This window comes from Phoenix dactylifera, chromosome 14, assembly GCF_009389715.1.
Source record: "Phoenix dactylifera cultivar Barhee BC4 chromosome 14, palm_55x_up_171113_PBpolish2nd_filt_p, whole genome shotgun sequence".
In the NCBI taxonomy this organism is placed as follows: domain Eukaryota; kingdom Viridiplantae; phylum Streptophyta; class Magnoliopsida; order Arecales; family Arecaceae; genus Phoenix; species Phoenix dactylifera.
In genome coordinates this window covers 3,174,497-3,200,117 of record NC_052405.1, presented here as the reverse complement: position 1 = coordinate 3,200,117, position 25,621 = coordinate 3,174,497, and the positions used below count along the sequence as shown (strand labels likewise).

At 42.5% G+C, this 25,621-nt stretch overlaps 4 protein-coding genes and 1 long non-coding RNA gene across 15 annotated transcripts; all 5 read right to left on the bottom strand.

The window, feature by feature from the left end:
* Positions 1–108: 108 nt before the first annotated feature.
* LOC120113002 lies at positions 109–19,416 on the bottom strand. The gene is made up of 3 exons (XR_005514699.1): positions 19,405–19,416; positions 14,392–14,397; positions 109–197 (listed from the first exon to the last, which is right to left on the bottom strand). It is a non-coding gene; the product is annotated as an uncharacterized LOC120113002 (long non-coding RNA).
* Positions 2,992–3,680, bottom strand: LOC103719862 (dehydration-responsive element-binding protein 1F-like). Its single transcript, XM_008809301.4, has one exon. The coding sequence runs from the start codon at positions 3,613–3,615 to the stop codon at positions 2,992–2,994; it is 624 nt and encodes a 207-aa protein (XP_008807523.2). The 5' UTR covers positions 3,616–3,680.
* LOC103719842 (glycine-rich protein HC1-like) lies at positions 7,572–8,351 on the bottom strand. The gene is made up of 2 exons (XM_008809269.4): positions 8,194–8,351; positions 7,572–8,101 (listed from the first exon to the last, which is right to left on the bottom strand). Exons 1-2 carry the CDS (start codon positions 8,290–8,292, stop codon positions 7,766–7,768), a joined length of 435 nt encoding a protein of 144 aa, XP_008807491.3. The 5' UTR covers positions 8,293–8,351; the 3' UTR covers positions 7,572–7,765.
* On the bottom strand, positions 17,592–20,222 carry LOC103719841 (stress response protein NST1-like). Of its 11 annotated transcripts, none has more exons than XR_005514695.1 (5): positions 20,130–20,209; positions 19,481–19,558; positions 18,767–18,850; positions 18,054–18,680; positions 17,592–17,909 (listed from the first exon to the last, which is right to left on the bottom strand). XR_005514695.1 is itself a non-coding variant. In XM_008809268.3 (4 exons), coding segments are annotated over exons 2-4 (345 nt in total). In that variant the 5' UTR covers positions 18,824–18,850; positions 20,130–20,218; the 3' UTR covers positions 17,592–17,908. The 11 variants fall into 11 exon arrangements, 3 of the variants coding, with proteins under 3 accessions (XP_008807490.2, XP_038989266.1, XP_038989265.1); XR_005514692.1 differs by having other exon boundaries at positions 18,054–18,340; positions 20,130–20,203; XR_005514697.1 differs by lacking the exon at positions 20,130–20,209 and having other exon boundaries at positions 18,054–18,340; positions 18,607–18,680; positions 19,481–19,766.
* A 1,449-nt stretch (positions 20,223–21,671) lies between these two features.
* LOC103719861 (dehydration-responsive element-binding protein 1F-like) lies at positions 21,672–22,632 on the bottom strand. The gene has a single exon (XM_008809300.4). It carries the CDS (start codon positions 22,567–22,569, stop codon positions 21,946–21,948), a length of 624 nt encoding a protein of 207 aa, XP_008807522.2. The 5' UTR covers positions 22,570–22,632; the 3' UTR covers positions 21,672–21,945.
* Between the last annotated feature and the right edge of the window lie 2,989 nt (positions 22,633–25,621).

Below are 25,621 nucleotides of genomic sequence, written 5' to 3'. Positions count from 1 at the left end.
TCATCCTTTGAGACGAATTTATAAATCTTAGAATTTATAAATCTTAGAATTAAATTCTAAGTATTTATTATTGACGAGCCATAGTAATTGCACCTATCAAGGAAACTATGCCCAACAGATTTTTTGAGTGTCCGTGTTTATTTATGGCATGAAACAACTCGCAGCATGGGTCTATCTTATTGATACATTACAAAAAACTCCATTTGAATCATTTGATTCCTCTTTACCGAGACGCCATCATTGGGGCAAACGATGCAATAGCTTCGGTGAGAGCAAAGCCCAAAATGGCATAACCAAATGATTGTTTAGCCAATGATGGATTTCGCGCCACGGAATGAATCGAGGAACTGAGGACGTTTCGCCCAGGGCATAAGGGGCATGATGACTTGACGTCATCCTCACCTTCCTCCGGCTTATCACCGGCAGTCTGTTCAGGGTTCCAAACTCAACGGTGGCAACTAAACACGAGGGTTGCGCTCGTTGCGGGACTACGGTGTCGGGGGTTCGAATCCCTCCTCGCCCACAACCTTCCAAAAAGGGAAGGGCCTTTTACCTCTGGAGGTAGGAAAATCATGATCGGGATAGCGGACGCAAAGCTATTGAACTTGGGTATGGTCTTTTGTCGAAATGGAATGGCCTTACTTTTTCTTTTTAGTTTGTGGTTTAAATAAGTATAGTGCTTATATGCTTGCTAGTTGAGCTCAAAAACCTAATAAATTTAAAAATTCAGAAAAATATCAATTGAGAATTTGAGAAGGAAAAAATTCCAATTCATAGGAAAATTATAAATTTGAGGAAAATTATTTTAGATGCGGAGAGTTTTATCAAAAAATTCAAGATTATAGGATGAAGCTCGAGCAGTACTCCAATGTTGCATCATATTGCTATTGTGCTCTCATTTCTCTGTTGATGCAAATTATCATAATTATCAGCATATGTATATTTCAACTTCTTCTCATATAACAAATGTTGATTTTACATATGATTGGTTTATTGATTCAGGATGTTCTAATCATTTTACTAATCATAAAGAGATATTTGATTATCTACGTGATTATACAAATTTTAATACTTTTGCTACTACTTATGATTCACTTTACCCTGTCAAAAATATTGAAGATCTATTTCTCATATCATATTTTGGTTCTTCTATTTTTATGAATATTATTTACTATGTTCCTGGCATGAAGAAAAATTTGATTTCTATTTCATAAAACATAGATAAAGGGCTTTCTATTTTATTTAAGCTTAATGTTATAGAGATATATGCTAATGTTAAAGCTTTCGAAAAGTTTCTTACTCTTAGTAGGAAAGTGAATAAGCTTTATATTATTGTTGCCAGCAATTTTTATGTGGATCAAACTCTTAAGCATAACACAGCTACTTTATAGCATACTAGATTGGCTCATATGAATTATGACATTGTTCAAAATATGCAGAACAAAGATTAGTTTAATGAGCTTTCCAGAATGAAGATGAGTACTATTAGTATCTTTGTTGAATGTCATTATAGAAAGAAGCACAAGCTACCTTTTAATGAGAGGAGAACAAAATTCTCTTGGCCACTACAATTGGTACATTCAGATCTCACTCGAAGGATTGGTACTGCATCTTTCATTGGTATGAGGTATGCAGGTATCTTTATTGATAATTTCTCTAGATATGTCTGGCTTATTTTTTTAGAGAAGTATTAAAAGTGTTTGAAAAATTTTATTAATTTAAAAATCTCATTGAAAATTTCTTGAGATTAAAAATTGGTTGTTTAAGAACTAGTGGTGACAAATATATTTTTAAAGATTTCTCTAACTATTTAACTATCCATATTGTGATTCATGCAAAGAATGTGAAGCATGAATTTTAGACAGAGTACATGCAAACGACAGTATATGTTATTAATGAGACATATTTGAGGAGTATTAATCACAAAATATTTCTCATCTTCGAATGTTTGGATGTACTTTCTTTGTATATGATTATGATGATTTCTCTAATATATAAGCTAATTAAGAAGTTTGTCAAGTGGATATATCTTAGCTATAATGAGGTTAGGAAAGGTTGGAGATTTATATTTTCAAACATATTTTTTTTATGAGAATTCTTCTTGGTGGTCTTGTGATGGGTCATATTTTCTATTTGGTGATCTTTAATTACTTACTAATGCTAATGGGCATCGTATATTTGAAGAGAATGTCGCTCTAGAAAGGTAAGGTATTCAACCTTTTTCTCCTTCTGTGGCTTAGCAGACGGAGACATCTTCACCTTTCCCTTCTTCTTGTAGTCATAAAAGTCTATAAGAAAATGGTGTAAATATCTCAAATTCTAAGAAAAAGAAGATATTATTAGAGAAGAAGATGACATGAGATTACGCGAAGATGAACATGAAACTCTTAAAGATCCATTACTATTATATGAAAGCAAAAGAAAGAAGAAAGTAGTAACTCACATGCAAATTGGAATTATTTTTTTCTTACTTATTATTGCGTTTCTACTATTATTGGTATGCAAAAACTCACTTTGTATGGTGAGTCAAGGATACTGATCTTTGAGAGAATGTTGTGAAAAAAAATTCAATTTTTAAAAAGAATGAAAAATAGGATTTAGCTCCTTTGCTTAGTGGTACTTGTCTTATTTCTTGCAAGTAAGCGTGCAAGGTGAAAAGGGAGTGTGATGGTTTTAATGAGTGCTACAGAGTTAGGCTTAGAGCAAAAAAATTCTCAAAAAATTATGGAGTTGATTTTGATGAGATCTACAAACCTACTGCAAAATTAACTGCCGTTAAAGTACTACACAATCCGGCTACTAAAGTTCTCTGTACAAACAAAGAAAGTGGCAAAATATTTCTTTCCTGTGGATCCTAACTCTAAAGCTTCCGCCTGTGCCACCTGGTCAGTGCCAGACCCGCAGGTGTGCACCGAAAACATTTCAGTCCCTTAGCAAAAAAAAAAAAAAAAAAAAAAAAAAAAAAAAAAAAAAAAAAAAAAAAAAAACATTTCAGTCAGTCCACATCGACAGGTCCATTTGGCATTCCACGCCATCCCAGTCGAACCCTTTCTGCATAGCTGGCGGCGTCAGCATCAGTCCCCTCGCCATGTCATCCAACAATCCGGGCTTGTTGAACAAAGCCTCCTCGTCCACGAACACCGCCGCCGGCTGCGCCTGCGGCGCTGGCAATGACACGGTAGGCCGAAACATCTCGGCCGCCTTCGACGCAGCACGCCGAATATCCTCAGCGGAGGACGACGCCGGCGGTGGCAACGTCCACGCCGAGTCGGGGAAGTTGAGGAGCGCCGCTTGGCCGCGAAGCGCCATTGCGGCGATGTCGTGGGCCCTGGCGGCCATCTCCGGCGTGGCGTAGGTCCCGAGCCAGATGCGGCTCTTCTTTCGGGGCTCCCGCACCTCGCACACCCACTTGCCGCCGTTGCGCTCCCGCACGCCGTGGTACACCGGGTGGCGCGTCTCCCGGAATTTCTTCCTCCCTGCTCGGCGCTTCGGCGACTTTGCGGGCACTCGCGGGGAGGCGGAGCAGCAGGAAGAGGAGCTGGTGGCTGGCACGTGCGAAGGAGAGACTTCATTGGGTGAGAAAGAGCTGGACGAGGAGTCGTCCTCGAAGTCCATGGTGCTGCTATCTCTGTGAAGAGAGCGCGGGATGAGATGGGGTGTATGAGACTGGAGTCCGGTGGGGGTTGTTTTAAGGGGGAGTCGGGGAGAGGGGGTTTTATTTATATTTATATAGTTTTCTCAGTCCGATGTGGCACATCGCAGTCCACGGCGGACCGCACGCGCGAGGGACAGGGGAGGGTGAACTGGCAGGTGAAGGCGCATATGGGGAATTGACTGACCCAGGCTGCCCCAGGCGGCGGGACACTCGTCAGCTGATCCGGATCCGAGCGGGCGCTCACCACGTTTTGAGTTCCGCGGAGGGGTTGAATTCACTGACATGAACTGGTGCCGGGGTAATCGGACCCGAATCAGAGTTGACAGATTCAATGCCTCTCCTAATAAAAATTGCGTCACATGAAATGGTGCCGGAGTCATTGCACCCGAATCAGAGTCGCCAGATTCAATGCCTCTCGCAATAGAAATTGCGTCACATGAAATGGTGCCGGAGTCTTAGTAGAAATTGCGTGTGAGAGAAGTCTTAGTTAGATCAAATTCACTGCCGAGTTGAATGGATCATTCCAACCGCACAATAAAAATAACAGCTAGAAATTACGTGTGAGAGAAGCATTATTTTTATGCCAACGAATAAAAATAAAAAAGCAGGCAATACACACATATTTGGAAACGTTGTTTCACAGTAGGAATGATCCGCTGGCTTATCTAGGAATCTGATCTAACTAAAATTTAGTAATATGAGAGGCCATTGCATGCTGGGGCCTATAGGATTGCATTCTGCTGGAAATATGAAGGGCCCACCATTGCTATTATTGGTTAGTGGATAACAAATCTCTTGTCTTTATTGCTCTTACCAATTGTGATTTTATATTGTATAGTAGAAATGAATGGGGCATTGCCGAATCCAATTTTATCCTAGTTTATAATATTCATAATTAAGAAATATAAAAAGAGTATGAGAAATTTGATCGACTTACTGTTACCTTGCGTGGACATATCTCTATTTTCGATACATCTCATCAGCGCACGAAGAAAAATGCATAAGCGCTTCACAAGCAAATACCAGATCAGAATAAATAGCAGAGTGCACCCACCAGCATTGCCGGTTAGACGTATTTAGGAACTTAGATGCACAGAGATTAGTCCACCAATAAGAAAGAGTCCAACAACCAGAAAACTAAAAAAAGGGGGCATGGCAAGCATGCAATAAGCCATTCAGATTATAGAAGCCATAAACTTGTCTTGTGGCAGTGCAGAGGAGTTGACGAGCAGCTTTGTGAATGTCATGAAATCATACTCAGACTACAAAGGAAAGCAAGTCTTCAAATTCTTTCTTGGGAGAAAGCCTTACATGATTATTTTGATTGCCATATGAAAAATCATGCTAAGGTCCTAAATAATTTTTCTCGACAATAACTTTTTTCATAATTTTTTATTCCTTACATCATCTAACTCATTTATAAAAATAAGCGAAGGGAGTGATGCAGGCCGAAACTCAACCACAATAGGTCATCACGGCCCAACATCTTAATAATGGCAAATTGTGCTCCTATAGAACCCATCTACCAGTGCACTAGCCACCACCAGAAGCAATCTGATGGCAACCGCCTACCGTCCAAAGGCTTCGGACCCTACTTTGAGACGGACTCCGAGTCCAGGGCGACTCACAACCACCCTTCACACCGCCAAGTCAACTGACGGTGCAATAACTGTCGTCGAAGCTAGCAGTTGAATCAACGCTGTCAAGGTCTAACCATCAAATTAAACTAGATTAGCCACTGATACAAACTCTCTGCATGGTAGTTGACGACACGGGAGGGAAACATGCGAAAGATGGATAGCGAAAAAGATGCGAAATTTTTCTTTCCCTGAGATGCTAATTCGCAGGAGGGAATGATAGGTGGATGGCTCGATTCCTTACCCAGCCATCGAATTTTGGATATGCTTTGGCTGCCCATGCCGAATCCAGCCGGCAATATTCCGGTATAATACGGGTTGCACGATCCCATAGATTGCAGCAGATTTCATTAGGGATTGCAAGCACTGCTTGCAGTTAGTTCACGGTGCGAGCTAACGAGAGCTGCTCAAAAGAAAATTATGTCCTGTGAAGATGGTATCATTTATTAATAATTTTGTGACAAAACATAATTCATCTATTTGAAGTTTAAAAAACTAAATACATCATTTTAGGTTAAAAAAATCAAAAGGTCGGTAGAGCTAAATTTAATTATATACGTTGGTTCGCCAAATATATATATATATATAGAGGGGTTTCCATCATTATTTGCTTATTTGAAAATATTCTACAGTTATTTTTGAATGGAGGGACAGGCAAGAGGAGGAATTAGCTCTATATTTTTTTAGGCATGCGGTGACTATGTACCAGACGGCTGCCCTCAATATTTTATTTTCTTGCATGTTTGTCAGTCGCCAGTTGAACCTTGATGTTGGCACTACGATGTATACAATGTATACAGAGACACACAAAAAAATAGGTGCTAAATCAAAATAAAATCTCAAAATATATATAGAACGATTTTTTCGATAGAAAAAGGCCAAAAGATAGTCTATTCATATTCACTTGAATTAGCCAATATCTCAATATATGTATCATTTGTTACCTTAACCTATATATTTTTATTATCTTACATATTCTAAAAGTAAAATAATATTTTTATATCCGTTTTACGTTGTAATAGTTAAAGAAAAGGAGAACAACTATCTAATAATGGCATTGTTTATAGAGATTTGATTGCAAAAAAAACTATTGTAATTGGATCTATATTCTGATAATAGGTCTTTTTCTCGTGAAAAAATTGTTATTAGCCAAATGGTGGCAACTATTTTACATTTTCTTTGGATATGTGCGACCATTATTTTACAATCTCCACCTCCTATCCGCACAAATATTCAGCTGCATGCATTTAATTTCAGCTAACCACCAGGACTGGGCTAAATCCCAGATTGGGCCCAATGAAGCGGCCACAATTGGTTGGTGTCGGGCTTTGGTTGAAGAAAAATGCTAACCCTATATGAGCAACATGCCTAACCTAAACCAAGTCTGAATTTCCGTAAGATAGCACCAAAGCCAAACCCATCAAGATTCAAGGCTAACAGCTAGTCTTGTGGAGCTCAGTCCCAAACCGAGCAAACAAAAAATTGGCTCATATGTTCACAATTAAGCTTCCGATCCCACCGAAATCAACCTTGCTTGAAAAACACAAGGGATGTTCAATTTACAGTCATCCTTTGTCAGGTTGTTCTGAAGGCCTGGAATGAATATGAAGGGGCAGACAAAGTTGCCTTCTTTCATTTAGCTTAAACTTCTCTCTCCGGGCCAACCATAAAAGAATTAAATAAAGCAACATGCACAATGATGGATGAGCAGACAACGCGCAGGTTACATGTGCGATTGCGCGTACCGCTTTATGGTTAGACTAGTACGCAACTCAACAGTAGACCCAATCCAACTAAAACTTAAGCCATCATATGGGCCCAATCACATTGAGCTGCATTATGTTCTTCTTTTTTTTTCGTTATTGGAGGATTTATTTTCCAGTCCCAGCACCTCATGCTTTTATCGGCGGCTTCTGCGTCGTTGCTGTATCCTGGGCGCGGGAGCAGGATTCACCTTCGTTCTCCCGAATCCACCGCTCACGTCTGACGGCTCTGCAGGCTGATGGATGCCGGCATTCGGAGCGCTTTGAGATGTGTGCGTTGGATGATCCAACGGTGGATTCCTTCTTTCGCGCGAAAGATTGAACCGCGATCCGTAGCTTCTCAGTAAACAAATATGAGACAAGTCAGGGCATAGCTGTCAGCGATGGGCCACTTCCGGTGCAAACTTCTACTCGGAAGCAACCGATCGCCTACGTTCCTCCAACTGCTCACCCATCATCAATTCAAAAGCGAGACAGGGTTGTGCCCAAAAAACAAAAGAACGGAGCGCGAGATGGTGAACTGCGGAAACGAACTTTAGGAAGAGCCTTATTTATTCGCCAATAGCAAGCATGGATACATAACTATATATGGAACCATAATACACGGTGGCTCAAGGTTTATCTGATAGCAGCGGGAGGCCCGTCGGTCGAGATAGTTGGATCCGACAACGCCGTCCCAGACTGCCTCAAACCCCCTGACGGGGGTTCCGTTAACCGCCGCGGCCAGCACCAAGACGGCTAGGATTGCCCCCGAAGCAGGCACCGACATTGCCGCCGCCAGTTGCGCCACCTTTGTAGGTGGCGCCGATGTTGCCGTGGCCGCCACCTGAGCCGTCAGCGTAGTGGGCTCCAAGGTTGTTGCTGCCCCAGACATCAGAGCCATCATAGGCCGCGCCCGTGTTGGAGCAGCCTCCTGCACCGTTCCGATATTCGGCGCCGGTGTTGAACCCGCCCCTGAAGCCGGACGCAAAGGCCGCACCAGTGTTGCAGCTGCCGCCCGCGCCGTCATACGAGGCGCCAATGTTGTCCCGATAGTAAGGCTGCGTCTGTCGACAAAAAACAACCGCACAGATTAAGAATATTAATTTGCAGCTGAAAGCCTAGCATCGTACGTGAAAGAGACGACGGATAGGCTAACCATCTTTTCTTTTCCAAGATTGCAGGAAGTTCTGTATCTCCGAGCAAAGGGATGACTGTGATGTTGCACCCCGGCTGTAAATTTATAGACGCTTCGCATCCCGGTTCAGATATGATCGAACAATGATAGTGTCTTGGCGAATGGCGAAAAAAGAGATATCATCGAATGATGCCCCACATTCCAGTCTATCTTCTTTTGTTTGAAAGATTCGATTTGTATAAAGTTTTAGATCATGCTTGGTTATCCCTACATGCTCATGCAGGCCGGTCGAAAGTGCTGAGGAGAGGAAGACTCGGAATATAGGGGACGTGGGACGGTCGGAAAGACCTAATCTAACCAAAAATGCATGGCATGTAAGAGTTCGACATCAAAATGACAAACGGAGGACATGGTTTTAGGCTTCCTTTCCGGAAAGGAAGCCAGTACGTGGGACAAGCAAATGTGATAAGGAATATGGCACAAGTCCCAAAGGCAAAAAAAAAATAAAAAAACAAGTTGGAATCCTGACTTTTTTTTTTTTATTTCTCCTGAACAGAATCCTGTACTAAAGCACGAAGACTACAAGATGCCTAATAATTGATGCCACAACGTAATTTATCGGTCGTCACCACCATAACTAATTGATCGATCTTATCTTTCTAAAAAGGATTCACATCCCTAAGTAATTGGTACCACAGTTTTATTGCTCTCCCTGGCATTCTTGTCCTGACATCGAACTAGTTGCAAAACAGCTGGATGAGATTCCACGTCTTCAGAGGGTGCCAATAAGCCAAGCTCGTTCATCTTAATTTGTAGAACCCTAAACTGTCATTAATAACAAAACATAATTAAAATAAATTGGCAATAGATTTTTCTTTTCGGTGCAAATAATGGGTTTGAGCAATTATTAGACTTGCAGGAAAGATCTCAACAAAAGAGAAAATTCGATATTCGTCAGCTTAGCATTCATCAGGCATTATCGTTGCCTGGCATTTTTTATTTCCTTTGTGGTAGAAATCTTTGGATTTTATAGAAATACATAGCCACAGGTTTGTGAGCATATGTTTTTGAGATATGAAATTTTCCACGTACATTGAATTTATAGTGTCTGATCTCACAGTTTTACATCACTTCCATTGTTTTAACCTTTGAAACATGATAATCCAACTCAATTAGGATCTTCAAATCTAGAAGTTAATGCGTTCCTAAGTGCTCAGGGAATAATCACCGAATGTAACTTTCACTCCCACAGCTTGGCCTGGCCCGGCCGTAAATTTACGTTCAAAGGATTGTTCAGAGCAGGGTTTAGATATGATCGAATAATACCACCACGTCATTACTCTCCGTCATTGTTGTTATCATCATCACTAGCATCTTTAGCTAGTAATCAAACACGTGGATAAGACAGCTGACGTTATGACAAACTTGGTGTGATGTTGTACAAAATAGAGTTAATTATCTTACACAATTGAACACATTTGGAAGAAAAATAATTCAATAAAATATTATTGCATCCTCTAACCTATCTCAAATTTGGTACCAACTCAACTTGGAGCAGACACGGCATATTTTCTAGAGACTAGCCAGAAAAAGGGTAACACAGTAAACACGGTTCCTGCAACTATGGAGTCGGAAGAAGGTTTGATGTGCACAACCTTACTGTTAAGTATAGATAAACTATTTTTATATTTTAAATTTATAATATATTGGTCATAATGGACATTTCTTTCTCTCATTCAAAATCATGCATGAGATTTTCATCTTGCACGGCTCCTAAATGATAAAAGAAAGAAGAACTCGGCTTACTATCTAAAAACTAGTGAGAACTAGATCCAAATTTTAATTCCAATTTTGTTTGTATCAAATTTGGATCAAATTGGATTTTGACCCAACATAACCCACTTGTTCCGAGTAGCTCTTAAGCATATATCAGAAATTAATTCTACTTATTGGTAAACAAATATTGTAATTAATACCCAAAAAATGCATGATTCAGATCTAATAGTTTACTTTTCTCTTGTTAATTAAATTATAAGCATGTGATATTTGTTTTATTTGATATTGCAACTAGCCTTTCATCCCCCCCCCCCCCCCCACATCTTGAGGTGCCCACTAAAAATCTAGCATTAGGTTTTATTTAATTCAGCAAAATTTATAAGAGAGCGTGAATAGGATAGATATGTTGAAAACTCTTGACAGTGCAGAAGCGAGGAGCAATTAGAAGATTAAAGTGGAAAGGTCTATGCGTATTCTCCAAATTAATATGGATGAAAACAACCATCAACATATTCAAGATTCAAAGGAGACTAACAAAGTGTAGAATATTCATTTAGCTATCCGCTCAAAGTTTAATAAGGCTTAGCTTCAGTTTTTGGACAATAAAATTGATGCTCACAAATATGTTATTTTTGCAATATCTCACTATTATCTTAAAGAAAGAAAATTAAAAATACTTGATGTGCTTATCATGCTTGATGAAAACTCTCACTATGATGAAAATGAACAGCATAGAAGTATGGTGCTTATATGCTTGCTATCACTGGATGTGCTCAAAAACCTATATTAGCAGAAATGAAAAATATACATATTAATCAAGAAGTTCTTAATATTTATATATGTGATTTGACTATATCTCCTCCAAAAGAAGAGGTGAAAAAATAAAATTAAAATTAAAAATATAATAATTAATTTAAAAATTCAGAAAAATGTCAGTTGAAAATTTTGAGAAGGAAAAAATTCCAAATGGAAGAAAAACTATAAATTGGAAGAAAATTATTATAGATGTGGAGAGTTTTATCAGAAAATTCAAGATTGCAAGATGAAGCTAGATCAGTCCCATGTTGCATCATTTTGATATTGTGCTCTCATTGCTCTGTTGATGCAAGTTATCATAATTATCAGAATATGTATATTTTAACTTCTTCTCATATAACAAATGTTGATTTTTCTAATGATTGGTTTATTGATTCAGGATGTTCCGATCACTTTACTGGTTATAAAGAGATATTTGATTATCTACATGATTATACAAATTTTAATACTATTGCTATTGCTGATGAGTAATGATTCACTTTATCTTGTCAAAAATATTGAAGATTTATATCTCACATTATATTTTGGTTCTTCTATTTTTGTGAATAATATTTACTATATGCCTGGCATGAAGAAAAATTTGATTTTTATTTCACAAATCATAGATAAGGGGTTTCTATTTTATTTAAGCTGAATGCTATTGAGATATATGCTAATGTTAAAGCTTCTGAAAAGTTTATTACTCGCAGTAGGAAAGTGGATAAGCTTTATATTATATATGTTAGCAATTTTTATGTAGATTAAACTGTTAAGCATAACACAACTAATTTATAACATACTAGATTGACTCATATGAATTATGATAAAGTTCAAAATATGCAGGACAAAGGATAGTTTAATGGGCTTTCAGAATGAAGATGAGTACTATTACTATCTGTTGCTGGAAATTGGACCCGGGGGCGGCCGCGAACCGAGAGGGGAGGAGCTCCGCTGCCGGGACAGTGGGTGGCGGTGCGTCGGCTGGTGGCGTCCTCCTGGAGAATCCTGCAAGAAAGCCGGTGGCCGGGTTTTCCGGCGCCGGCCCTCCGAAGCTTAAGTCAGAGGGGGCTAATATGTGGGGGGAGTAAAGAAGGAGAATGTTTGTTTCTGTATCCGTTTTAGTGTCTGTCCCCCCTCCCTTTCCCCCTAGGTTCTCTTTATAGAAAGATATTATGTTACCTGGGAGGTGATGTCTTTTTCGTGATAATTGGGCACGATCATGCCCATTAATGGCGTTGTGGAGAATAAGGCCGGATCAGACCGGAGTCAGGGAGCTGTCATGGTTGATCGGACCCATTGGGGTGGTTGAACCGCCGGCCGTGGCGGGCCTGGGGTTCGTAGATGGCAAATGCATTGATTGCTGAGTGAACCGGTGATCAGGGAGAGCCATACGCTTTGATGGTCCAGTGATCCGGAGATCATCTTGAGCCGTGTTCATTTAATGGTTGAGTGCATCGGAGGCCCGCTGGGGTCATACGCATTAATGGTCAGGCGTGCCGAAGGTCTGCGGAGATCACGTGCCTTAATGGCTTAAGGATGGTAACAGAGTACGGTGGAGTTGTATATTTGGTTGTCAGATCCTTTAGAGGATTAGGCGGAGGTTGGATATTCGGCTAAGGCACGGGCTCGGCACGGGTGCCGAGCCGAGCCGGTTGCTTTGCGGAGTATCCTGTCGTGGAGTCGGGCGCTTCTCTGGTCGGCGCTCCTCGGTTGGGCGCCTCTCTGGTCGGCGCTCCTCGGTTGGGCGCCTCTCTGGTCGGCGCTCCTCGGTCGAGCGCCTCTGAGCTGGTCATGACTTGGGTTTTCCCCCCAATACTACCCCCGACTTCCGAGTTCCAGCTGGCTACCAACTTGAGCGCGGGAAGTAGTTTTAGTTGGGTCATTATGAGTTATGAAAATTTTAAATTATCGCGCGTTTCGAATTATTGGGCGCTTCGAGGTGCCTTTAATAGGCGGCGTCTCTTCTTTCCCGAAATGTCTCATTATTAGAGCGCCTTCTCCGAAGCGTCCTCGCGTCGTGGGCTCATGATAGGGCCGCACGATCCGACGAGGCGTTTCTGTGTTCGAAGCGTCAGCCCAAATTAAATGTGGCGCTCCGTCTCTTGGGCCGACACGCGTCGTGATCCGAACGGAGAGCAGCATTTTTTCTCGCTGATCTGGGCCGTTGGAGGGATCTATATAAATCCTCACCTGGCCTCCCGTTACTTTCTTATTGTCTCCTTCCTCCAGCTTTTCTCAGTTCGAAGTTTCTTATCTCCGACATCCTTCACAGGTCCCTATCCCCTCAAACTTTTTCTTCTTCTTCCTAATGGGTCCCGGTCCGAATGATGTCGAGTCCACCATGAGTGAACTGGAGGTCGAGATGGCCGAGGAATGGTTCTTTCCTCGGCGAGGGTTCCGTCTGGAGCCCGCCAGGTTGGGGTATCGGATATTGAATCCCCCGGTAGGCCGGATCGGAGTGTACCTGGAGGCACTCTGGGCCGGCCTACGATTTCCTCTTCACGGGTTCGTGAATGAGTTGCTTATGGAGTACCGGTTGGTCCCGACGCAACTCGCTCCGAATGCCTGGAGGACAGTAGTCGGTTTCCTGTTGCTGTGTTTGGCGTACGGGATTCCGACTTCTGTAAATATTTTCCGGCGACTTTTTGTATTGAAGTCGAATCCGGAAGACGGAGAGTGGCTCTACATTGCCCTTCGGGCGGGTCGGCCACTCTTCCAGGGCGCTCCTTCGTCCATTCATGATTGGAAGAAGAAATTCTTCTTTCTAGGCTCTGAACGGACATGGGGGTTTGACCCTAGGTGGGGGCCGACCCAACTCAGGTCCGTCAATAAAGTCCCCAAGCTTTCTTCGCGCGAGCAGGGGATCCTCGACACCATCCGCAGCCTCGGGGACGGTATTCTATTGGGCGGCCTCATAAGTGAAGACGCTCTAGTGAATGTTGGCCTGAGCTCGGCGCGTCCTCAGGGTAAGGGTAACTGTAGGAATCATTTTTTATTATGTTATTATTCTGTGTTCTAATTCTGCTCGTCCTTGCAGATATCGCAAAGATGGTGACTAAGAGCGAGGTTTTATACGCCCGGTTCCAAAAGAGGGCGGCCGAGCTCTCGGGGGAGCCGACCGAGCCAAAGAAAAAGGCAAGAGTCTCGGCGACCGCAGCGGCCGAGACGGGCGCTCCTCGTTCCGGACACTCCGAGGCTGGTCGGAGGGAGGGCGCGAGTTCCGGAGGCGCGGGCTCTGGTGGAGCCACGATAGCGCTCCCATGCCCAGCGCCAATTTCACAGATTTCTGGTCGGCAGGAAGCCCCAACCGCCGACCAGGGAGGGAGGAGTTCGGCGGGTTTGGCGCTCGCACGCCCCGCCCCAGCTTTGCGGCAGTCAGATCGGCCGCCGGTCCGACCCCAGTTCCCCAGTCCCGAGCCGGGGAACAGTCAAGAAGCTGCGGGGTCGGCTCCGCCCTGGTCAGCCGAGGCCGGCCTTCCGGGCTCGTCGGGCTCACGGGAGCGGGTGCCTTACGCTCCCGTTTGGTCGGTTTTCGAGGGCGACTCGGCCCTCGATAACCCCCAGGTAGCGCGCGAAGTACTTCGGGTCGCGCTGCTCCCGGCCGACCAGGCCAAAATCCGGTCCATGAACTACGGCGCCTTCATGGACTCTACTCTCTGTTCTGCCGTCCGGGTAAGTTGGTCTCTTTATTTGTGCAGTTGCGCAAGTTTTGTTTTAAGTTGGTTTCTCACGTTTCTCACGTCTCTTTTTACAGCATCTGCACGAGACGGAGACGCTGATGCACATCGTCCAAGACTACCGAGGGTGTTCCAGAGGCTCCCGAGGAAAACCCGGCCACCGGCTTTCTTGCAGGATTCTCCAGGAGGACGCCACCAGCTGACGTACCGCCACCCACTGTCCCGGCAGCGGAGCTCCTCCCCTCTCGGTTCGCGGCCGCCCCCGGGTCCAATTTCCAGCAACAGATGGCGCTAGAGGAAGGGCCTCGGCCCTCCGCCTATCCAGCAAGGAGCCGACCCGGGCACAGGACCTCCCCACTGGGGGGGCTGTGTTACGGGGGGTTCCCCGAATTTAGTCCCACATCGGCCGTGTAGCGGAAAGGTCTGTGCCATATAATGGGGGGCTCAATCACCCTTCCCTTAAGGAGGCGCCTTTTGTGGGGCAAAACCGTGAGGCGCCGTGAGGAGGGCTCCGGGTACGCTCGACCTCCGAATCGGACCCAAAACGGACAATACCTTCTGGGGGACACTCTCTCTTCTGCTGCTCGGCTGGTGTGTGGGCTCTGCTGGTGACGGGGTGCAAATCCCGCATCACTATCTTTGTTGAATGTCATTATAGAAAGAAGTAAAAGCTAACAAAATTCTGTTGGCCACTACATTGGTACATTCAGATCTCATTGAAAGGATTGGTACTGCATCTTTCACTGATATGAGATATGCAAGTACCTTTATTGATAATTTCTCTAGATGCCTCTATCTTATTTTTTTAGAGAAATGTTAGAAGTGTTTGAGAAATTTTATTAATTTAAAAATCTCAGTTAAAATCTCTTGAGAATATAAATTAGCTGTTTAAGGACTAGTTGTGGCAAATATATTATAAAAGAATTCTCTAACTATTTGATCAATAGTTGTGGTATATGTGGATATTATGCTTGCACATGTACTTTTGAATAGAATGTTGTGAAAGAGGTAAAGATCGGATATCTATCTGTGACCGTAGTATGAATCATGCAAAGAATGTGAGGCATGAATTTTAGGCAGAGTATATGCAGACAACAGTATATGTTATTAATGAGACATATTTGAGGAGTATTGATCCCAAGATATTTCTCATCTTCATATGTTTGGATGTATTTTCTTTGTATATGATTATGATGATTTCTCTAAAAAGCTAGTTAAGAAGTCTATCAAGTAGATATTTCTTAGCTATAATGAGGTCAGTAAGGTTGGAGATTTATATTTTCAGACATGTTTTTTTAATGAGAATTCTTCTTGGTGGTCTTGTGATGGGTCAATTACTTACTAATGCTAATGGGGATCGTATATTTGAAGAGAATGTCGCTCTAGAAAGGTAAGGTATTCAACCTTTTTCTCCTTCTGTGGCTTAGCAGTCGGAGTCATCTTCACCTTTCCCTTCTTCTTGTAGTCATAAAAGTTTATAAAAAAATGGTGTATATATCTCAAATTCTAAGAAAAAGAAGATATTGTTAGAAGAGAAGATGACATGAGATTACTTAAAGATGAACATGAAACTCTTAAAAATCCGTCATCCTTATATGGAAGCAAGAGAAAGAAAAAACAAGTAACTCACATGCAAATTGGAATTATTTTTCTATTACTTATTGTTGCGTTTCTACTATTATTGGTCTTCGAAAACTCACTTTGTATGGTGAGTCACGGATACTGATCTTTGAGAGAATGTTGTGGAAAAAAATCAATTTTTAAAAAGATTGAAAATAGGATTTAGCTCCTTTGCTTAGTGGTACTTGTCTTATTTCTTGTGAGTGTGTAAGGTGAAAAGGGAGTGTGATGGTTTTAGTGAATGCTGTAGAGTTTGACTTAGAGCAAAAGAATTCTCGAAAAATTATAGAGTTGATTTTGATGAGACCTACAAACCCACTGCAAAATTAACTACCGTTAAAGTACTACACAATTGGCAGGAAAGCTGGTGTTTTATGTAAGAATGAAGCATATCATGATTCATCACCACTTCATTTAAGAGAAAATTGTATATGAAGAAGCTGACTTGCTTCTAATTTTCACAAAAAATCGGCTGAGAAATGTTTCCACCAAAGGTTTGACAATCGCGAGGTTGAAGCCTTGCATGGCAAGCTTGGAGTTGTTAGCAAGAAGTTTGCATAGAGAGAGTATTGGTGTCACGCTCCGGTTCCGGACAATATTTGGCAGGAGAACCCTGTGTTCCCCCCTCATGTGGCCCCCACATGGGCACTGGGTGCCTCACGAGCCCCATGCAGGCAGGAACGTGACATTTGGTATTAGAGCCGAGGACGGCTCTAGTCTGAGGATGGATGAATAAAAGATCCCAAATAGGCTAGACTCGTTTCAGAGCCTGGGCATATGAGGCGGGTGTCTCCAAATCCTACAGACGTGTTTTGGGTGGAAAAAAAAAACCGAAAAGGAGTTTGAGCTGCGCGTGCGGGCTCCGGAACCAGACAATATCTAGCAGGGAAGCCCCGTGTTCCCCCCTCATGTGGCTCCTACGTGGGCACTGGATGCCTCACGAGCCCCGCACAGGCGGGGGCATGACAATTGGAGCCATCACAAACTCCAAAATATTTATTTGTTAATTAGTTTTTTCTTATGGTGCTAGGGTATATTCAGCTGACACTACAAGAAAATACATATTCAGCGACTAAGATTCTAGTCGCCGAATAACCATATTTGGTCGCCGAAATCTTTTCGCGACTAGCATACCCTTCATCGCCGAACCCTAGTCACTGAAAGGTTTTGGCGACCTATATTGTGTGGTCATCTAAGGTACACCAACAACGACCAACATTTGGTTGCCGAAGAAAATTTTCAGCGACCGTATTTGTTGTCGCAAATTTTAACGCCGACCAAATAGTTGGTCGTAGAATGTTTGTCTTCCGCTACCAAAAAAATGGTCACTGAATATCTATCTTCCCCCACCAATAGTTTGGTCGCAGAATGTATTGAAATGCATTGGCAACAAACATTTTGTTGGTGGCAGAAAGTATTAACCTGTATTTAATTAACAATTCAAATTATAAGCTTAATATTTATTTTTGGGTCGTTCCAAATCCTGTACAACCAACACAGCCTATCCAATATCCATATTGCACAATACATTTGCTCATCCAAATAGAAATATACACAATGTTGGAGAATCCATAATCATTCATTATAAATATCATCATCTATAAGTCTAAAGTCAAGCATACCTATTAATACCATACATCACAATGTTTCATGTTAAGGTGATAATTATCACCAAATACATCAAAATGTAAATTAAAAATTCCAAAATATATGATCTTGCTATTCATCTAAACAACCATTATGTAGACAAAAATATTCTTATATCAAAAACTGGATTCTGCTTGTAGACAACTCCACCATGATCATCTGAACAAAAGCTATCCATGTACCAAAAACTAGATTTCACATGCTCATAACTCCACCATGTATCTGAGAAAGCAAAAAAGAATACACAATCAATAACCATATGTGAAAAATAATAAACTAAAATTCAAGTATAAGTTCACAATGCTATTTCGCTTAATTTGGTCAAAATCTCTAAATAACCTACGTAATATAAATGAGAATACATACCAATGAGTATTTGTACCACCAGTTGAATACATGGCCCCATCATGATGGATAGATGACTTGTGCATTTGAGTCTTTTTCTTTAAGAACTCTGTCACCAAACTTGTAAGATTTGCAATTTGCTTCTGTTCTTTCTCTCGCTCTTTTCTTTCCTCCTCACGCTCTCTCCTCTCCTGCTCCAATTGCCTCCGCATCTCCTCACGCTCCATCTCATGCTGGTAAGCTTCAGGAGGAAGCTGGTAATCCTCAACTGGCGTAATGCTGACACAAAAATCAGCTATAGTTGCTCCCTGCATCCATAAAGAACTGAAATGGTGCACCCAAAATCTTCCAGATTGTATATTAGAAAAATATGAAGGACATGAAGGTTATTTGTAAAATTTCTTTTCCTGAGATTGGAACATGTTAGCGAGTAATTTGCATTATTAAAACTATTGAAAATGAGCTTTCTTGGGGAAAATTATTAAAATAGTGACGGGAAGTCATAGGAAACTGATAGATATAATGTTAGATCAAATACAAATTTCAGTAAAAAAGGACACAATATCCTTCTTACTAAGAGATCCTACTCGTTGGCGCCAATTTGAATAACCATGCTTTGTTGAGGAACAAGAGATGGATCTACATGGACTATCTAGCAGCAGTTAGCTGAGACATTATGCACTATTTTCACTAACATCAGTAAATTAGATTGTTAAAAAAAAAAAATCTCTCACATCTGAAACATCGATAGTCCAATTTGATGTAACCGTCAACTGAGGATCCACTCTCATCCTCAAATAGCCCTGGTCCAAAGGGACCTGCAATAACATGCTCCATTAGGTGCTTCTCATGGAAAGAAGGGGGGAAAATAGGGCAAAGAAACATCTAAAGCAAGAAGCATTAAAATTGATGGAATAGTGATACATTGAACTAACTCAAAGTTTCATAAGGAGATGCTTAGACATATGGTTTCATGTGGCACGCTTAGATGAATGTCAGAACAGAAAAATAAAGGGGCAAAGAAATGGAAGAAGTCAGGTACTTCAATTACGCCAGTCACTTTTGATTTACAATTCTTAGTAAGCATATCAGATAGACAGGACATCTATCTTATGAAACCAAAAAAAAAAAAAAAAGCAGGAGAAATATCTACAAATCTCAGCATTCTTACCAAAGGAGGAACTATTATTATTTACTAGAAAAAACTAGTTAACTTTAGAAAAAAAACGAAATCAAAATTATGCAACTAATTCAACCATCTACGGTGCAAAAAGAGAGGATTTTCAACAAACCCATCAAGAATTAGTCTCTCTCTTTAGAAAATTCAATTTCTTGGTCAAAAAAAGCACTATGCATTCTCCAAAGGCCATACCAAACACAAAGAAGAAAATCTAATATAGTGGAGAAAAGAATCATGAGAAGTGATCCAAGAATCTCAGCCTTCTTACCGAATGAAGCTATTGAAAAGGTGATTTTCACATAACATAATCTCTCCAATCCCCCTATCTTTCTTCCCGATGGCCCAGCTGGATCAGCAGTAACGTGAGGGAAGGAAAACCAAGACCAAAACCAAAAAGGTGAAGTAATCCCCCTATCTTTCTCCCCTCTGTTTCTCTCCACCCAAAACAAAACTATACCGTCCCCAAATCCCTCGCCGCTCTCTCTCCCTGCCGGCCCAAGAAAACCCCCGACGATGGAGGAGAAGCCCCCGATGACCCCCGACGACCCCCACGACCCCGGCGAAGGAGGAGAAGCCCCCGACGACCCCCGACGACCCTCGGCGACCCCGGCGAAGGAGGAGAAGCCCCCGACGACCCCCGGCGACCCCCGGCCACCTCTCCCTCTCCCTCTCCCTCCCGGCCTCTGCTAAATTCCTGGGTTTTTGCCTTCTCCCGGCTGGCCTCCAAATTTTCCGATAACCCCCGACGACCCCCGGCCACCTCTCCCTCTCCCTCTCGGTCTCTGCTAAATAAATGGGTTTCTTCTTCTCCCGGCTCGCCTTTAAATTTCCCAACAACCCCGACGAGCCCCGGCCACCTCCACCTCTCCCTCTCCCTCTCCCTCCCAGCCTCTGCTAAATCAAATTCCAGGACATACCTTGGACGCTGACGCCGAAGAGTTGAGCGAACGGGCGAAATGGCGAAGCGACGTGCGGGTGAGGGCAAAGAGCTATAGAGAAATAGGGAATTAGGGTTTGTGGTTTCCCCTATATGCATACTTTTCGCGACTAAATTTTTTTTACTTGCTAGAGATGAACTTTTTTTTTTTCTAGAGACCAAAATTTAATCGCCAAAAATTTTACCTCCAGCCCACATGAAATACTGGACTCGCGCCAACTTGGTTTTGATTTTCCGCGATCAAATATGCATTTAGTTGGTGTAGGACAATCATTTAGTAACTAACAAGGATGCGTGCAAATTTATTTCTAAAGAGATTTTTGATCCTACCCATAGGATGTCCAAGAATTCTATATATTTTTAAGCGGATTCTCGTTCCCACGTCCTCATGTCGCGTATCCTGTCGATCCGTATATTTATTTGACAAGGAGTCAAGCACCGAGCTCGAGCTTTTAAAATTATATTATAATAATTAAAAAAAAAGAATTTAAGTATGAAGAAAAGTTGTGGGATTGAGATTTAGCCGAAGAGACGAGGATATGCATGCCTAAGTGAATTAAGATGTCAAACGGCACCTTTTGAAAATAAGCAGATGTTTTTTTTTTGAACTTAGAAATTAGAATCTTACAGGGGCTAACACAACATCGTTCTGTTTTATGGGAACCTTTCACTATCAAAAGTTTGGTCAATAAAAAACTCAAACTTTCTGTCCAATTTTTTCATCGGAAAAAGGCACCATTCGTAAAAGCTTTCCCGTGACCAAATATACATTTAGTCGGTATAGGATAATTATTCAGTAACTAACAAGGATGTTGGTCACGGATAGCCTTATTTTCCGCGACTAAACTGTAGTTGCCAAAACGTTTTACCTCCACCCCGCCAACTTGATTTTGATTTTCCGCAACCAAATATACATTTAGTCGGTGTAGGATAATTATTCCGTAACTAATAAGGATGTTGGTCGCAGATAGCCTTATATTCAGCGACCAAACTTTAGTCGCCAAACGTTTTACCTCCATCCGCCACAATCATTTAGTAACTAACAAGAATGTTGATCGCAAATAGCCTTATTTGCAGTGACCACAATTTATTTAGCCACCAAAAGTGTATTTTTTTTTTAGTGTGATTCCTAGGCTCAATATCCAGGTACCGTGGAATGAAGATGGTGGATCTTTCGTAGAAATTAGAAAATAGAATGTTATTTTAATTTTATCTTTAGTGGGAGGACCGTGACGTGATGTGTTTTAATGGGAGAGGGATAGCCTCGTGATGTCTTCATAAAATAAAAACGGGAAGCCGAGTGAGGCACCTGGCATCTTACAAAGCAATAATTTTTTTTTATATATATTTTTTCTCTCCAATATTTTTCTTCTTTGCTGTTATTCATTGGTGGTCGTTCTGGATGTTAAGCAAACCGATATGTTTGATCTACGCGCGCGCACAAAAAAAAAAAGTGTACATTCTACAAGTTGTTGGTAAGCTGTGCAGGATTTATTGCCAAAGCTTAAGGAGTCAAGAATTAGAACAAAGAAGAACCAATGTGAAAACATAATATTTTGCACATTTGATGAATGGAAAATTTTCATTGAAAGTTCTCTGAAATTTTAAAAAAGAGAAGATGTTAATAGATACAGCTACTAAAGTTCTCTGTACAAACAAAGAAAGTGGCAAAATATCTCTTTCCTGTGGATCCTAACTCTAAGCTTCCGCCTGTGCCACCTGGTCGGTGCCAGACCCGCAGGTGTGCACCGAAACATTTCAGTCCCTTGGCCAAAAAAAAAAAAAAAAAAAACATTTCAGTCAATCCACAGCGACAGGTCCATTTGGCATTCCACGCCATCCCAGTCGAACCCTTTCTGCATAGCTGGCGGCGTCAGCATCAGTCCCCTCGCCATGTCATCCAACAATCCGGGCTTGTTGAACAAAGCCTCCTCGTCCACGAACACCGCCGCCGGCTGCGCCTGCGGCGCTGGCAATGACACGGTAGGCCGAAACATCTCGGCCGCCTTCGACGCAGCACGCCGAATATCCTCAGCGGAGGACGACGCCGGCGGTGGCAACGTCCACGCCGAGTCGGGGAAGTTGAGGAGCGCCGCTTGGCCGCGAAGCGCCATTGCGGCGATGTCGTGGGCCCTGGCGGCCATCTCCGGCGTGGCGCAGGTCCCGAGCCAGATGCGGCTCTTCTTTCGGGGCTCCCGCACCTCGCACACCCACTTGCCGCCGTTGCGCTCCCGCACGCCGTGGTACACCGGGTGGCGCGTCTCCCGGAATTTCTTCCTCCCTGCTCGGCGCTTTGGCGACTTTGCGGGCACCCGCGGGGAGGCGGAGCAGCAGGAAGAGGAGCTGGTGGCTGGCACGTGCGAAGGAGAGACTTCATTGGGTGAGAAAGAGCTGGACGAGGAGGAGTCCTCGAAGTCCATGGTGCTGCTATCTCTGTGAAGAGAGCGCGGGATGAGATGGGGTGTATGAGACTGGAGTCCGGTGGGGGTTGTTTTAAGGGGGAGTCGGGGAGAGGGGGTTTTTATTTATATTTATATAGTTTTCTCAGTCCGATGTGGCACATCGCAGTCCACGGCGGACCGCACGCGCGAGGGACAGGGGAGTGTGAACTTGCAGGTGAGGCGACAAGGCGCATATGGGGAATTGCGGTTTCGGTTTGGGCCGACAAAAAAAAACGCGTTTCCGGATAAGGGGAGGAACTAGGGCTTTGGGTGGGATGGTGCCCAGTTGCGCTCCCGGCAGGCGGACTGTTCAATTTGGCGGTGGTCCCACTGAGGCTGAGCGCACATCCTAAATTCAGCCATTACTTCTGGTTTTGGATTATGGATTGCGGCGCTTGAACCATGTGGCCAACTCTTTCAAAGCATGTGTACAAAGTGAAAAAAAATTCAAAGCCAATTCTAAAATGGCCGAGCAGGGGTCAATATTTGCACCCCCTGCCACACGTACTATTGTATTGGGTCATCGAGTTGGGCCTTGCTCGAAATTGGCACATGACATCCCTGGCCTAATGCGTGCATGCAGACTTAGCAAATCCCTATTTTAGCTAAACCACATACAGGTCCAACAGGATTTGATTCCACCTTAATGTATTGGCAAGGTATTTAGTTGGGTCCCATCAATTGGCCTGGCACTTACATACTCCATTTGTATACTAGCTAGCGGGAGTCCTAGATTTGATCCCACAAGAAGGCATTTCCAATATTTCTAAAGAAATGTTAACTGAGACCCATGCAATTGGATATAATCGAGCTTTAAGTCCATGGGTGAGACCTAAGTGGGCTATAGCTCCGTAGGGTTTTAGGTTTCGATTCTTAGTGTCGTTTTTCAAAGTATCCAGCTTGGATGATTCTTATATGTGATATTTTAATTGATTCACAAGATTTAAAGATAAAAATTAGATAAATGTATGGTAGTAGCACATTGTGTTTATTGTTGTTATTATTGGTTTACGTAGTGCACTTTTGCTTTAGAGCTCCGTTCCTCTATAATCGGTACATGAATTGGAGAGGAACCATTGTGGAATCATGCTGTCCGTGATTGGTGCGACCGTCAATAGTTAGATGCAACTCTATGGCTGCAGATTAGTGAGGCGCCTTCAATCATGGTCATCATATGAATCACGTATAATGGCCATGATTGGATAACTGGTAGGAACATGGAAGGTTCAAACGCGGCATCGGTCTGATCTCCTGTCCCGAACTCCTCCAGTGGTTGGATCGGGGCGTACACGTGATCATCGTTTGCGGAGATCAACGTAATCAAACAAGGCAAACCCTTTAGCCAGGTCGCTGCATTAATTAGTTTGGTATGCATGACGTACGCTTAATCCAATAAACGTGACGTAGGTAGTTGATCCCTCGTCCTTTGTGATGAGGCACGTTGAATTGAAATCGTGGTCAGACGGTGGGCTCCCACGAGCGACGGCCGCCCATGAAGGGACGCAAAAAAGGAAAGTCCGGGGGTCAACTTCGCGGCAAAGAAGAGTCGGATGATAGCGGCTCGTCGGCTGCCCCAGGCAGCGGTAATTCAATCAACTCATGCGATGAAAGTCAATGAAACATGATTTCATCGCATGAACTGGTGCCGGAGTAATCGGACCCGAATCAGAGTATAACCAGATTCAACGCCTCTTGTAATAGAAATTGCGTCGCATGAAATGGTGCCGGAGTCACTGCCCGAATCAGAGACACCAGATTCAATTCCTCTCGTAGTAGAAATTGCGTGTGAGAGAAGTATTAGGTGGATCAAATGCACTGCGGAGTTGATTGGATCATTCCAACCGCACAATAATATGCAATGAATAAGAATAACAGCACGCGATACACACATATTTGTATATATTGCTTTGCAGTTGGAATAATCCGCCGGCTTATCTAGGAATCTGATCTAACTAAAAATTAGTAATATGAGAGGCCATTGCATGCTGGGGCCTATAGAATTGCATTCTGCTGGAAATATGAAGGGCGCACTATTCCTATTATTGGTCAGTGGACAACAAATCTCGTCTTTATTGCTCTCACCAGTTGTAATTTTATACTGTATAATAGAAATGCAGGTGGCGTTGTCGAATCCAATTTTATGCTAGATTTCTAAGAATAAAACAACGACTATTATAATATTCATAATTAAGAAATATAAAAGGAGTACGAGAAATTTGATCGAGTTACTGTTACCATGCGTGGACATATCCCTGTATTTCATACATCTGATCGGCGTACGAGGAAAATGCTTTAGGTGTCCTGAACATTACAAGTACTTTGATTGCATTTAGCTATTTGCCCGTGTACCTCTCCAATTTTCAGAACTGCATCTGTCCCTTTCTAACCATGAGGTACAGAATTTTTAATGTACATGTAAGAGGAACTGTGCCAGTCGTAGCCGTAGCTTTTTATGTGGACTTAGGAAAGCAGCATAGCATTACTCGTACATCAAACATATATATGGCATGCATTCCTATTATGATTTTTCTTTACACAGATAAGTGCTATCCACTCTCTCTTGATAAAATAGCAGCTAGACAACCATGCCTCCAAAATCCACTTAAATACATATTTGTGAAACTTGTGGCTATTACAAGTAGGGATTTTGTACCGAAGATCACACATGAGGTTTACTCCTAAATGGAATAATTACTAGAATTTAGATGGATTGATATAGCTGATCGGATTCAAAACTTAATAGTATAAATGTTCTTTTTAAGTTGAATTGGGTTCCAACTTATATATCAGAATCATCTCTTGATTAGACTTGAACTTTTCTTGTTTCTCTCGAGTCTTGAACAAGTGGTATCAAAATCATATTCACGAGCAACTCTTAGAATTAAGGCATGAAAATTGGTCTCTCGTAGAAAATGGTAATATATAAGCTGATACGGCCGAGTTATGGTGCTAATGATATGACGAGTAGGTCAGGCAAGTGGACTCGATGGAGTTAATTAGATGCGGAGCTCAATTGGAGAGCGGTAGTAGG

Excerpts from the sequence above, each read along its gene's own strand:
- LOC103719862 (XM_008809301.4), bottom strand. The coding sequence starts at position 3,615 with ATGGACTTCGAGGACGACTCCTCGTCCAGCTCTTTCTCACCCAATGAA.
- LOC103719842 (XM_008809269.4), bottom strand. The coding sequence starts at position 8,292 with ATGCGAAGCGTCTATAAATTTACAGCCGGGGTGCAACATCACAGTCAT. Across the intron at positions 8,102-8,193 it reads ATCTTGGAAAAGAAAAGATG|ACGCAGCCTTACTATCGGGA; the intron begins GTTAGCCTATCC and ends TTTTGTCGACAG.
- LOC103719841 (XM_039133337.1), bottom strand. The coding sequence starts at position 18,862 with ATGTTATTGCAGGTCCCTTTGGACCAGGGCTATTTGAGGATGAGAGTG. Across the intron at positions 18,341-18,766 it reads GGACTATCGATGTTTCAGAT|GGAGCAACTATAGCTGATTT; the intron begins GTGAGAGATTTT and ends TTATGGATGCAG.
- LOC103719861 (XM_008809300.4), bottom strand. The coding sequence starts at position 22,569 with ATGGACTTCGAGGACTCCTCCTCGTCCAGCTCTTTCTCACCCAATGAA.